At 32.5% G+C, this 15,307-nt stretch overlaps 1 protein-coding gene across 3 annotated transcripts in view; it reads right to left on the reverse strand.

The window, feature by feature from the left end:
* Nucleotides 1-15,307, reverse strand: part of LOC114342823 (venom carboxylesterase-6) — a 75,081-nt gene that overhangs the window by 4,622 nt on the left and 55,152 nt on the right. For all 3 annotated transcript variants that reach the window (XM_028293631.2, XM_028293630.2, XM_028293628.2), the window contains exons 9-10: nucleotides 9,286-9,415; nucleotides 5,514-5,655 (exon numbers count right to left, since the gene is read on the reverse strand). In XM_028293631.2, the coding sequence (XP_028149432.2) occupies nucleotides 5,514-5,655; nucleotides 9,286-9,415 (272 nt within the window). The remainder of the gene's footprint in view (nucleotides 1-5,513; nucleotides 5,656-9,285; nucleotides 9,416-15,307) is intronic.

The raw sequence follows: 15,307 nt of genomic DNA on the forward strand, positions 1-15,307 counted from the left end.
GTCATTATATGGCATTATAACAAGTTATTTTGAATCAAAACAAGTTTTTGATCAAATTTTATAGTGTAAAAAACGTTAAAATACCGTTTTTTACATTTTCCTCCATTCCCAAAATACATTATCATCAATTTGGCTAAAAATTTGCCCACAAATAACCAAAAGATAGGACTTTAAGTGGATAGAAGGATTTCAATTATATTGTAATACCAAAAAAGTTACATGCAGTAATATCAGACTCAAAAGTATATATTAGTCCAGTCGGGATAGCATTTGACCTTGAATGCCGAGCTGCCCAAAATTTTATTTTTCTGATCTTTAGGGGAGTCAACAGTAGCCTAAATTTAAAATCACGAATGAATTCCTCCGTTACGTTAGCCGCCATCTTGATTTTAAAGGAGAACCTGTTGTGCTCAATATCTCCGCGATTTTTAACTTTTCGACAAAAATGGTAGGAACTGAAATTGTTCCAAATAAATCGTATTTACAATTATTACAATTTCTTTTTAACAATTTTTGTCGTGAGGTCGATATTTTCGAGTTAATTGTACTTACAGTAGACGCCTATATTTTTGACTATAATATTGCATGTAACTTTTTTGGTATTGTAATATAATTCAAATCCTTCTCACCACTTAAAGTCCTATGTTTTGTCTATCTGTGGGCAAATTTTCAGCCAAATCGATTATGATGTATTTTGAGAATGGAGAAAAATGTAAAAAACAGTATTTTAACGTTTTCTACACTATAAAATTTGATCAAAAGCTTGTTTTGAATCAAAGTAACTTGTTATAATGCCATATAATGACATTTATGAGTCCCTTCTATTAAAATATTATGTTTTCCATTGATACTTTACGATAGAAAATGCAAATTTGTATAAATAAACACCAAATCACTGTAAAATCGCATAAAATAACATTTTGAGAAAAAAGGAAGAAGAAGATTTTTTGACCTTAAATATCTTATTTTTCGGAATGGGACGTTTCGATGCCGCCGGTTCATCGCCGGCCGTTTCGATGCCGCCGGTTCATCGCCAGTCCATTTCATCGCCGTCATATCTCGCATTTCCTAGAATTCCTAATTAATACTAAAAATAACTAATAATTGTAACTGTCGAAAATTCGGAAATATATCAGATAGCGATTAATTGACTGGCGATGAATCGGCCGGCATCGGCATCGAACTGGCGGCATTGAAACGGCGGCGATGAAACGTCCTAGACCCCTTATTTTTACGTCCCGCAGAAGCTATATACCAATTTTCAGACAAATCGGAGGTCCAAAATGTTTTTTGCTCCCAAATTGAGTGATTTGAAATGGAATGACCCCCAATAAAAATTAATTGTGTTCCATTTAAGAATACTCAGAAAATACTTATTCCGAGTTTCGACCAACCCTGTATAATAAAATTAAAAATTTCGCTATATAAATAATTTTAACAATAGTAAACTATATTAAAAATCATTTGAACATAAATAGAATTTTTGATGTCAAATCAGTACAATTATACAGGGTGTGAACGTCATTATCTTTTAAACTACCGTGTATAATATTACAAAACCTCATATTTTAAGAAAGAAGATATCGAGGAGTATCCAAAAATTTAAAAATATACGAATTATAGTTAAAATTATATAAAAATAGTCTCATTAAAGAAAAACGAATTTATAAGCAACTTGCGCTGTTTTCTACGAAGTAAAAAATAGATGAACATATTTTCATTAAATAGTTCACTCTTCAAAACCTCTTAATTTCCATTTTCACGATTCAGTTACCTTTAAAGGTTCGTTTTTCTTTAATGGGACACCCTGTATATTTTTACATTTTTGGATTATCCTCGATATCTTCTTTCTTAAAATATGAGGTTTTGTAATATTATACAGGGTAGTTTAAAAGATAATTACGTTACATTCACACCCTGTAGAATTGTACTGATTTGACATCAAAAACTCTATTTATGTTCAAATGATTTTTAATATACAGGGTGTAACAAAAATACAGGTCATAAATTAAACCACATATTCTGGGACCAAAAATAGTTCGAATGAACCTAACTTACCTTAGTACAAATATGCACACAAAAAAAGTTACAGCCCTTTGAAGTTACAAAATGAAAATCGATTTTTTCGAATATGTCGAAAACTATTACAGATTTTTTGTTGAAAATAGACATGTGGCATTTCTATGGCAAGAACATCTTAAAGAAAAATTATAGTGAAATTTGTGCATCCCATAAAAATTTTATGGGGGTTTTGTTCCCTTAAAGCCCCCAAACTTTTGTGTCCGTTTCAATTAAATTATTATTCTGGTGCCATTAGTTAAAATAAATATTTTTAAAACTTTTTTGCCTCTTAATATTTTTTCGATAAGGCAGTTTTTATCGAGTTGCGGCTTCTTTTTTAATATGTTTACATAAAAATTTTATGAGGGTTTTGTTCCTTTAAACCCCCCAAATGTTTGTATACGTTCCAATTAAACTATTACTGTGGTACCATTAGTTAAACACAGTGTTTTTAAAACTTTTTGCCTCCTTGTATTTTTTTGATAAAGCATCTTTTATCGAGATGTGGCTTCTTTTTTAATATGGTTCAAAAGATACCTAAAAATGTAAATCATAAATAAATTTTCATAATATTACCAAGTCTCCATAAGCGTACTTTACCATATACAAATATGTGGTGGATTTGACAAATATTCAAATATCTCGATAAAAACTGACTTTTGGAAAAAGTACTAAGAGACAAAAAAGTTTTTAAAAACTTGTGTTTAACTAATGGCGCTACAATAATAATTCAATTGAAACGTACACAAAAGTTTGGGGGGGTTTAAAGGAAACAAACCCCCATAAAATTTTTATGGGGTGTCCAAATTTCATTATAATTTTTTCTTAAAATAATACTGCCATAACAATACCACATGTCCATTTTTAATAAAAAATCTCTAATAGTTTTCGATATATTGGAAAAAATCGATTTTCATTTTGTAACTTCAAAGGGCTGTAACTTTTTTTCCGTGCACATTTGTACTAAGGTAAGTTAGGTTCAATCGAACTATTTTTGGTCCCAGAATACGCGATTAAATTTATGACCTGTATTTTTGTTACACCCTGTAGTTTACTATTGTTAAAAATTATTAATATAGCGAAATTTTTAATTTTAGTATACAGGGTTGGTCGAAACTCGGAATGAGTATTTTATGAGTTTTCTTAAATGGAACACAATTAATTTTTATTGGATATTTTCACGGCCACCTAATAAAATTTCAGCTAATTTTTGTTGCAATTAATATTTGGCTTAAATAATCACGAGTAACTCACAAATTAAAGCAGTTTAGGTATAGGGATGAATGCTTAAGAAATATGAAAGTACCATAAAATACCATTTCGTTACAGTACTAAAATACAGGGTGTTTCATCCATTTTAAATAAACTAATGATTCTTTCGATGATGCACATTTTTCGACTTATTTTTATTAGTTCTCTAGTTATTTCTAATTGCCCCTTTATCTGTCTCACCCTGTATATTATTGAAGATTTTCACATGGAGATCTAAGTTTTCATCGGTTATCTTTAACTTGAATAATATAGTCTGTGATTTCTATATGTATAAGTTTTGACTCTCACTGTGTATCACCTCTTACTTCTGTCCCTTAATCGCTTCATTAGTCCGTTCTTTAACGGTAAAATATTGCAAAACCTCTAAATTTTAAAGAACCGCTTGGATTGACATGAAATATGGCATACACATAGCTAACAAGTCAAAGAAAAAAAGTGATATTGTGCCGATATGTGCTTTTGCCCTGGGGGTGGTTTTCACCCCCTCTTGGGGGTGAAAAAATATTCGTCCAAAGAAAGTCGGAAAATGGATAAACTGGCTAATTTTAAGTAACTTTTGTCCTATAGAGTTTTTTCACTAAGTCAATACTTTTCGAGTTATTTGGCAGTGAATATGTTCATTTTTTCAACAAAATAACCACGCTTTTAGACGGTTTTTCGCAAATAACTCAAATAGTAAGTATTTTGTCGAAAAAACATTCTTAACAAAAATATAGCATGTAAAAAATTTAAAAAATGGTGTAAACTCATTACAACTTATTTAAAGTGTTTAAAAAAAGCTTCATTTTTGTTTTATAAAAAAAATTCTAGCATCAAAATTAAATAAGTTACGCTCAAAATAAAGTTAGTCCCTTTTGGTTTTGGTAAAAAATCGAGAAAATCACCTCCTAATTAGTATCTTAAATGAACTTAATCGTTACGACTTCACAAGTTTCTTGACTCGTGTATATATTGTTTATATGATCTGTAAGTTTCATCGGTTCAAAGTCCTTATTATTGAAAGGGCTGTAGTTAAAAGGGGTTGAACGAGTCACTGATCACGAATGTATGCAAATTTAGAAATTCCAAATCTTAATCAATTTTTGTCTAACAGAAAAACAAAAAAATACATGATATTCAGAAAAGCAAATCTGACTTTTTTTTGTTTTTCGAGATTTTTGGTATCTCTAACAATTTTTAAGTTATTTTGAAAAAAAGCGTATTTTTCAAAATTTAAATTTTTAAAAATTTTACTTTGAAACCAAATTTTTCAAAAATAAGCACTTTGAATCGATGAAACTACAGATCATATAAACAACATAAGTAAAATAATTTGTGGAGCGGTAACGATTAATTTCATTTAAGTTGCTAATTAGGGGTTGGTCTTCCCGATTTTTTTTTGCAAAAACAAAAGGGACCAACTTTATTTTGAGCGTAACTTGCTTAAATTTAATGCTAGAAACTTTTTGTAACAACAGAAATAAAGCTTCTTTTAAACACTTTAAAAAAGTTTTAATGGAGTTTCCCCAAAAGTGCTTAATTTTTTCGATATTTCACGTCGAAATATTCTATTTGAAATTTGGTGAATATGAATCTATTTTTCATTGGCTATAACTCTAGTTCTACGAGATCCAGAGACCTAACGCGTACACCATTTTTTTTTACTTTTTTATAGGCTATATTTTTGCTAAGAACGTTTTTTTCGACAAAATACTTACTTTTTGAGTTATTTGCGAAAAACTGTCTAAAAATGTGGTTATTTTGTTGAAAAATGAACATATTCACTCGCAAATAACTCGAAAAGTGTTGACTTGGCGAAAAAGCTCTATAGAACAAAAGTTACTTAAAATTAGTTAGTTTACCCATTTCCGGACTTATTTTGGGCATATATTTTTTCACCCCCAAGAGGGGGGTGAAAGTCACCCTCAGGGCAAAAGCACACATCTGCACAATATCACTTTTTTTCTTTGACATGTAAGCTATACGCATGCCAAATTTCATGTCAATCCAAGCGGTTCTTTAAAATTTAGAGCAAAAACCGTGAAAGAATGGACTACATATTTTTCCGAACTTTACACTTTTGGTGTATCATTTTCCTTTCAATTGATCTTCCGTATTTAAAATATTAATACTATTTGCCAATGAACATCAAAAAAACGTAAAAGCAATACCAGGCGATGAGTTACAAACAAAATACTTACAAAGATTTTGCAAAATTTGTAAATAAGGTAAGAAAACGTTCACTGGTCAAAACATCTCCTTTAGGATATGTGTTCAAGTTAGAGTTGTTCATTGAAACCCAAATATACTGGTTGTCGTCTGAATGTGCTACTTTGTAGGCACCTAAAATAAATTTAATTATCAATATAAATAAAAGTTTGAAATGGATACGCAATAAATGCCAAATTTGCGCCAAGATACATGTAAGATATACGCAACAGGTTTTAATAAAACACAAGAAATTGGACTTGGATATTCGGACACCGGAACTAGAACTGAAGTCGATATAGATGATCCTAAACCCCTTTTTCACTACGTCACATATTATCGAATTCTCTCTAACACATTACAGTTGGAAGTGACCGAAAAAAACATACCTCTGTGATTATTATACATTGAACTTAAAAAATTATGTATTCCTTGACAGATATTTGCATATTAAAACGACTTACCTATACTTAAAGATGTATGATGGGTTGGCGATTACAATACTTTAAATATATAACCAATCAATGATGCGAATAAAGATAATTTGACAAAAAAGTAACCGATTGTGATCGTATTTTCACAAATCATATGGTAAAATGACAATTGTAATTTCTAGGTTGATATTTTTCGGCGACGTAAATATAAATATTTTATGTCATTGGTATATTCAGACATTGTATATAGTGCAGTCACTGAAGATTTTCACCTCCGATTTCGTTGAACCTCTATCGATTTTCATGAAATTGGTGAGGAATTAGAGGATACCTCAAGGAACAAAGGTGACATGATGCCAACTTGCGCTTTTACCCTGGGGGTGGATGCCACCCCTTCTCGGGGGTGAAAATTATTATATTAAAAATAATACCATAAATCGATAGAGGGACAAATTATGAGCAAAATTTGTTATATAAAGTTATTAAAATAAATTAACACTTTTTGAGTTATTAAAGACCAAAGATTTTATTTTTTCGTAAAAAAATGCATGTTTTAAATCGGTTTTTCACGTATAAATCAAAAACTATAAGCTTTTACAAAAAAGTTATTATTACTGAAATTGAAGACAATACAAAATTAAACACATTCCACACATAAAGAACTAAACTAATGTTAGCTCAAAGTGAGTTATTGGCAATTGAATGTGTATTTTTTTCGACGAGAACTCAAATCTAAGTATTCAATCTTAAATAACGGGAAACAATGCAATGTATAAAATATTCCTGCTTAACATTTTCCAAAGTACTTCGGAATACCTATCAAATGAGCTTCAGAACAAGGTATGTAATAGCGTCAAAATTAAGCAAGTTATAATGAAAATAAAAGAACCGTTTCGAATTTTTTAGGAAAAAGTGAAAAATAAAACATACGCCATTTCCACAAAAAGTAAAATTTATAGTAATCCTTACAAGAACTTCTTTACATTAGCGTAAGTAATGTTTTAGGTAATTTTGACCGGTTTAGAATGCACATTCAAAAAAAGATATAATTTTAAAAAATCATAATTTTTAAAATTATTGTAATTCTCATATTCTTTTGATAATAACTCCAAAAATACTCAATATACGTAAAAAATTAAATATAACCAAATTTTAGTTTTTTCTGTGCCAAATATTTTACCTGTTTTACTATTTCTATAGGGTAAAAAATAACCGAGATAGAAACGTTTAAATCTTAAATTTTGCCGTGGGAACCATACAACCGGGGTCATTTAACCTTTTATTTTTAAAAAAGTAAGGGGTTTAAAAGATTATAGGTTCAACGTGCTTAAATAGCACTTGGAATTAAATTTCAAACAGTTTTTAGATGAACCTGATATCGTAAACACGAACGGAGTTATTAAAAAAAAAATAACATTTTTTGGAAAAATTTTTAAAAGATAAATTTTGAAAAAATTTTGGAGCATAAATTTTAACGCTTTCAACATGTTCGGGGGCTCATTTAATAGATATTTCTAAGTACTTTGACAAATGTTTAATAAGTTTATGTTATAAAATGCATCAATTTCCCGTTATTTCAGCTTGAATACTTAAGAGTTTTTTACTCGCCGAAAAAAAATATACAGTCAATTACCTATAACTCACTTTTAGTTAATATTAAAAGGTTTTTGTAGTAAGGGGTTTATTTAATTTTTTATTAGCTTCAATTTTGTAAATAATAACTTTTTTGTAAAAACTTACACTTTTTGAATTATTGATGAAAAATTGGTTAAAAACATGCATTTTTCTCAAGAAAAATTAAAATCTTTGATCTTTAATAACTCAAAAAGTTTTGATTTATTTTAATAACTTTATATAACAAATTTTGCTTGAAATTTTTCCCTCTATCGAATAATAGGGTTATTTTTAATAAAATAATTTTCACCCCCGAGAAGGGGTGGCAACCACCCCCAGGGTAAAAGCGCAGGTTGGGACCATTTCACCTTTGTTCCTTGAGATATCCTCTAACCACTCACCAATTTTCATGCAAATCGATGGAGGTTCAACGAAATCGGAGGTAATAGCTCATATCCACCTTCAGTGACTCCACTAATAGTGGAATTTGATTTTATATTTATGTATTTATTTTTACATTAAAATATTTTAAATATTAATATTCTGCCAAATATTTTTAGGTATAAATATTGATGTTTACTTATATAAAATTAAATATTCTGACAACTGTCAGTGTCAGATTTAATTAAAATGTCATGATTTGCGACATTCTTAAAATCCTGTATGACGTCAAAATTAATGACGCACTGAAAAAAGGGTTTGGGATCATCTATTTGGGATTTGAAATCTTCGTGTAACTTTGAGTCGATTGATACACGATTTCGCTAATCTTGAGTCATTTTTGTCGGTTATAACTTTTTAACAGGAAATGACATCAAAACCGGAACTAAATGTTCGAGCTCGACATTTTCAATATGCGATGATTGATATATCACATGTACTATTTCTGCGACTATAATGTTGCACTTCCGATTACACATTTTTAACTGGAAGTGAGATAAAGACCGTAAAAATATTTATTCTCGTCTTGCTAAGGCGCGTCGAGTAATATATTGCTTTGTACTGTTTCGGCGACTTTAAAATATTATTTCCAGTTTCAACTCTGTAACCGGAAGTCCTAAGGTTAAAGTTCTCATCTTTAATACCATCCTTGAGTATAAGCTCTCACCCGACGCCTCATTTGTCATTCTATCAGTTCTAATAACGCAGAAGTTATATTCGCGGACAGACAGACGGGCGGGCAGACAGATATAAAACCGGAAGTGTGTATTTGTTTTCGTCTTGCTTAGGCGTTTTGAATAATACATATATCGCTTGTACTATTTCGACGATTTAATTGGCTGTAACTCTAAAACCGGAAGTCCTGGGTCAAATTTCTCACCTCTAATACAATCTTTGGTTTGCTCGACATCTCATTATATCTCTTTTAATAACGGAGGAGATATATTCTCTGGCAGACAGACGAACGGACAGCCAGGCATGAAACCGGCGGCTTATATTTATTTGTGCTCGACTTGCGTGGAATAATATAACGCTGGTACTATTTTGGCGACTTTAAAACTTCTGGTTACAACTCTAAAACCGGAAGTTCTAGGTGAAATTTCTCAGCTCCAATACAATCCCCGGGTTAAAAGCTCGCATTCGATATCTCATTTGCCATTCTATCTGGTGTAATGACAGAAGATTTGTGTTTATAAAGTCTTTGAGACAGACAGACATGGATAATTCAAGGTTTTCACATTTTTTCAAAATGGGTGAAAACAATATGATAACGTACCCTCTATATAAGGTCGCACTCCTGGAATGCTTCCATAGTAAGAAAACTGGTAGAAGTAAACATCACTAAACTGGGATTGTTTCTTCGCGTGATGAATAATTGATCTTCCAAATGACGTATCACTGAAAAACTAAAATAGACTGTAAGGTTTTTTATATGACAATTAAATTTTCACATTCGACAAATAGTACCTATTATATTTTTCTCTGTATTATTTCAATAATTTTAAATAATTGTTATTAATTTACCCCCAGTATAGATTTTTGCTGAGATATTTGTGAACTGGAAACGAACATTCTACCTCTATTGATTGTTGGCCATCAAAGGCAACACATCTATCTCCTTTTTTTAGTTTACCCTGTATACAAAGATTTGTCAATGATTTCGTTTGAACTTAATTTGAAAACTAGAATATATTGGTTAACTTTTTAGGTAAAATGAATACTTATTTATTTATTCCTAATATGAAATGGTTGAACTGGTCATAAATCGTTGAATAAAAACCTTATATAGAAGTGTCAAACTCCATATTGTAAGAACAGGGATTATGAGAGGGATCTAAATATGAGAAAAGATAATCTAAATATGAGATTTTTCTATTTAAAAATTGTATACAGTGAAGACGTTTAGGTTGGAATAAATTCATTTTCTCGAGAATGGGCGATTTTGGAGAGAAATCCCTAAACAGGTCGAATTTTATTTTTAAATTATGATTTTTTGGTATATATGTTACAGTTCAAGTTGATTCTCAGTTAGAGTTGACTCCAACTAGTTGGAGTCAACTCCAACTGAAACGAGCAGTAAAAGTTGATTTTAAAAATTTAAATCAACTTTTACTAGTTGGAGTTGACTCTTCCTGGATCGATTCAGTAAATGTTGATTATACGAGAATCTCAAGTGCATTTTTGATGAGTGTGCGTTTCTTTGTTTTGACCGTTTCAACTACTTATTAGTATAGTCTGTAACGTCTCCCCCGTTAGGTAAATTATTCTGATTCGATTTTTTGCACAAACTTACTCAAAGAAATATGTACATCCGTATAACAATCCTTATAACAAATACACAGGGTGTCACGCGGTACCGCGGTCGAAAAATTGTTTAACCAATTTTTGTTAACCAAATTCACAAAAATAATTTTTATCTACTCTATCTCATATTATGTAAAGCAGCGGTTCTCAATCTGTGGTACATGTACCACTGGTGGTACATATAATTATTTGCGGTGGTACACAAAACACACAAAAACTTAAAATAGTAGTACATAGTAAATCTTGATTATACAATCTAAAAATATAGAAATCCAATAAAATAAACTTTAGATGGTACATGACTCATAAAGATTGAGAACCGCTGATGTAAAGGTTTTATTGTGTGAAAATTGTAAATATAGATAGCAGTACATGAAGGGTTTAAAGTGTGTCTGAAGTAACAATGTATTTTAAATGGGTTTTACTTTTTCGCACTGTTTTTTAGCACACTGTCATATAATTAAACATCCTTAACTTTCGCCTTCGGGAGGAAATCAGACACGCCCTTGCAACGGCAACTGAAATGCTCACAAAACAGCGACCACGGAAGCAAAGATGGATGACAGAGGAAATATTGGATTTAATGGATGAAAGAAGAAAATGCATATTACCATCCTTGGATTATAAGCTTTCATTTGACACATCATTTGTCATATCGGAAAAGAAATGAAAGGCAGAATTTACAAATCAGTCATCAGACCAATAATGACATACGCGGCAGAAACACAACCCGGCACAGAGAGGACAAAAAGATTGCTCGAAACAGCCGAGATGAAAACCCTTCGAAAAATCGATAGTAAGACTCTATGGGACAGAGCTAGAAGTACAGATATACGACGGAGATGTAAGGTGGATAACATTAATAGCTGGGTAAGAAACAGAAGAATAGAATAGAATGTAGTCAGGACAGCGAGAGACGGTTCCCCAATAGAAGGACGTTCAGTGGGAAGACCACGAAAACGATGGAACGACAACTTACTAGAGGCACATTGAAAAAACAGACAAAGTAATGTCTATACAAAAAGAAGAAGAAGAAGTTATATTCGCGGACGGACGGATAGACAGCCTAGGTTAAATTTGTCACCTTTAGTACCATCCTTGGATATTAATCTTTCCTTTGACACCTCATTTGTCATTCTACCTGTTATAATTAACGAGGAGTTATACTCGCTGTCGGACAGATGGTACTAGGCAGTACCGTGGTCGAAAAATTGTTTAATAGTTATTTATGTACCAAGTCAGTAAAGTGGCTCTTTATCGAACGAGTCTGATATTACGAGCAGAGGAAGCGAAGCGAGCAACAGACGCGTTCGATAAAGAGTATTGAGGTGGTGCGTACAAAATTGTATCGTCAATCATAAAAAACATTAACACTTACTTACAACTTTGAGGAAATTTTTTTAATTTTAGACGAAATAAAAAAATCGAATGACAGTAATGACAGATGACTTTTGCACGATGACCGGTTTTGATGTTTAATCGATAGTTGTCAATATTGTCATCATCATTCTCTTTGCCTTATCCCTATGCGGGGTCGGCTTCCCTAATTGCATTTCTCCACACAATTCTATCTTGGGCCATATCAATGTTAATCCCCTTTACCAACATGTCTTGCCTTATCGTCTCCCCCCAGCTCTTCTTTGGTCTTCCTCTCCTACTCCTTCCAGGAATCTGCACTTCAGCTATTCTTCGTATTGGGTGGTTAACGTCTCGACGTTGAACATGACCAAACCATCTTAACATATGCTCTCTCATTTTGGCATCAATTGGTGCCACACCTAGACTTCCCCTAATATACTCATTTCTAATTTTATCCTTCTTTGTCACTCCACTCATCCATCTAAGCATTCTCATTTCCGCCACGTGCATTCGCTGTTCCTCTTTCTTTTTCACTGCCCAACATTCAGTTCCGTACATCATAGCTGGTCTTATGGCTGTTTTATAGAATTTTCCCTTCAGCTTCATTGGAATTTTTCTGTCACACAACACACCACTCGCTTCTTTCCACTTCATCCATCCAGCCCTAATTCTACTGCATGCATCTCCATCTATTTCTCCATTACTCTGTAATACCGATCCTAGGTACTTAAAACTATTGCTTTTTACAATCATTTCACCATCCAAAGATACCATTTTATTTGTAGTAGCTCCATCTTTAAATGAACATTCCAAATACTCTGTTTTTGTCCTACTAAGTTTTAAACCTTTTTCCTCCAGAGCTTGTCTCCACTGTTCCAGTTTTTGTTCTAAGTCTCTTTCACTATTTCCTACTAACACGACATCATCAGCATACATTAAGCACCATGGAATGTTACCCTGTATTTTCGCTGTTATCTGGTCCAAAACTAATGAGAATAAATACGGACTAAGCACAGAACGTTGATGCAATCCTACTTTCACATGAAATTTATCAGTCTCTCCCACACCTGTCCTAACACTAGTCGTTACTCCCTCATACATATCCCTCACAATCTTTACATATTCACCAGGGACTCCTTTCTTATTGAGTGCCCACCACAGAATCTCTCGAGGAACTCTATCATATGCTTTCTCAAGATCAATGAATACCATATGAGCGTTTGTTTCTTTACTCCTGTATTTTTCCATCAACTGCCTTATAATGAAAATTGCATCTGTTGTTGATCTACCCTGCATAAAGCCAAATTGATTCTCGGATATTTCGGTTTCTTCACGTATCCGTCTATCAATTACTCTTTCCCATATTTTCATGGTGTGGCTAAGCAGTTTTATAGCCCTGTAGTTTGTACATTGTTGTATATCTCCCTTGTTTTTGTAAACAGGTACCAGTATACTGCTTCTCCATTCGTCTGGCATTTGTCCAACTTCCATAATTCTATTAAATAGACCTGCTAGCCACCTTGTTCCTGTCTCTCCCAATGCTCTCCATACTTCCCCAGGAATATCATCTGGTCCTACCGCTTTTCCTTTCTTTATTTTTTGAAGCGCTTGAGCCACTTCCTTGTTGGTTATTTTGGTGACCATTGCTGCTACTGTCTCCGTTGACTCTACAGGCTGTCTGTCAAATTCTTCATTTAATAAGCTGTCAAAGTACTTTCTCCATCTCTTTTTGACATCCCTTTCGTGAACTAGTATTTTATTATTTTCATCTCGGATACATCTAATCTGATTAAAATCTTTTGCTTTCTTTGCTCTCTGTTTGGCTATTTTATATATCTTCGTTTCGCCTTCCCTGGTATCAAGTTGATCGTATAGGTTTGAATACGCTTCTGCTTTAGCTTTTGCTACTGCTACTTTCGCTTCCTTTTTGGCGACCATATAGTTTTGAAGATCTATGTCCGATCTGGTTTCTTGCCACTTTTTATATAATTTTCTCTTCTCTTTTATGTTTCCTTGTACTTCATTTGACCACCACCAAGTCTCTTTATCTTCAAACTTCTTTCCTGACGTTTTCCCAAGTATTTCAATAGCCGTCTCTCTAATAATATTGGCCATTTTTCTCCAAATTGTGTTAGGGCTTCCTTTCATGTTCCAACATATTTTTTCTACTATTCTTTCCCTGAATAGACCTTCCTTCTCATCTTTTAGCATCCACCACTTGATTTTTTGTGGTCCTCTCCGATATTTTTGTTTAGTTTCGCTTTTTACTTCGATGTCCAGAACAAGCAGCTTATGTTGTTGGCTTACTGTCTCACTAACTATTACCTTGCAGTCCTTGCATTCACGTATGTCTTCTTTCCTTATCATGAAGTAGTCTATTTGGGATTGATGTTGTCCACTTTTGTAGGTAATAAGTTGAGTTTCTCTCTTGAGTTGACAATATTGTTTCTCTCTTGAGTTGACAAATTTCTCTGTTGAGTTGTCAATATTGTATACCTACCTAATTACTAAATCTGTAAAGTTTTGATTTATTTTGTATGAATATAATTGCGAAACACTACAGGATTTTACTTTTTGACATAAATTTTATTAATACATAATAAGATAAATTCTGTACAATATTTTTAATAATTAAAGTAAATAAATTTTAATTTCACTCAAATAAATAATCGATTGCTGCCATTGACCACTTACATTCAATCTCGGTTAATTTGATTAATAATAGCGGCAGATAAAGTAACATTCTTCTTTCAATACAACAAAGTGATATTTTACTGCCGAAAATGAGGGCAAATGAGTACAATAATGAATGATTTTAGTGACGTTTGGCGATAAACAATGATTTTAAACAAATTCGCAAAAATAATTTTTTCACTTCGTACAATTTTTTTTTAGATCCTTTGGGCCTTTTTTTCTCTAAAATTGACTGTTGTCGAGTTATTAGCGACTTAAAATTTGAAAATCGCCAAAATAACCATTTTCAATGTTTAATAACTCGGTTAAAGATAATTATTGTGAAAGTCGAGCGAGCGGCCGTGGAGTAACGGCATAATCGCTGGCCTCATACGCCAGTGCACGTGGGTTCGAGCCCTGCCAAAGACAAACCATTTTCATTTCCAATAATGACACGAGCCGTCTCACCGTGCCTCGGAACGCACGTTAAGCCGTAGGTCCCCCTGGGCTAGTGTACATCGACACTAAGTTACTTAAAACAGGGTTAAAGGTGTAATTGGCGCCGGAACTGTCCGAAAGGCAAAAATGCCATACGATATTATATATTATGAAAGTCAGAAACTAAAAAAAAATCAAAGATTAAAGCTACCTCTATAAGATCCTGAAGAAATTTTTGTCATTATTTCATTAATAAGATATTATTTTTAATTATCAACAATGAGCGCTAACCGTGTATTGAGGCGGCCGTCAATGTGAGTGCGAGTGAGATTCACCATTGGACGGCTGGAATGGTGCATCTCTTTAGCACTCACCATTGACGGCCGCCTAATACGCACTTAGCGCTCATTGTTAATAATTAAAGATAAAGCTTAGTAATAAAATAGTGACAAAAATTTCTGCTGGATCTTGTAGAGGGGGCTATAAACTTGGTCACTTTCTGACTTTCATAATAATGGATTTTA

Source organism: Diabrotica virgifera, chromosome 2 (genome assembly GCF_917563875.1).
Source record: "Diabrotica virgifera virgifera chromosome 2, PGI_DIABVI_V3a".
Lineage (NCBI taxonomy): Eukaryota > Metazoa > Arthropoda > Insecta > Coleoptera > Chrysomelidae > Diabrotica > Diabrotica virgifera.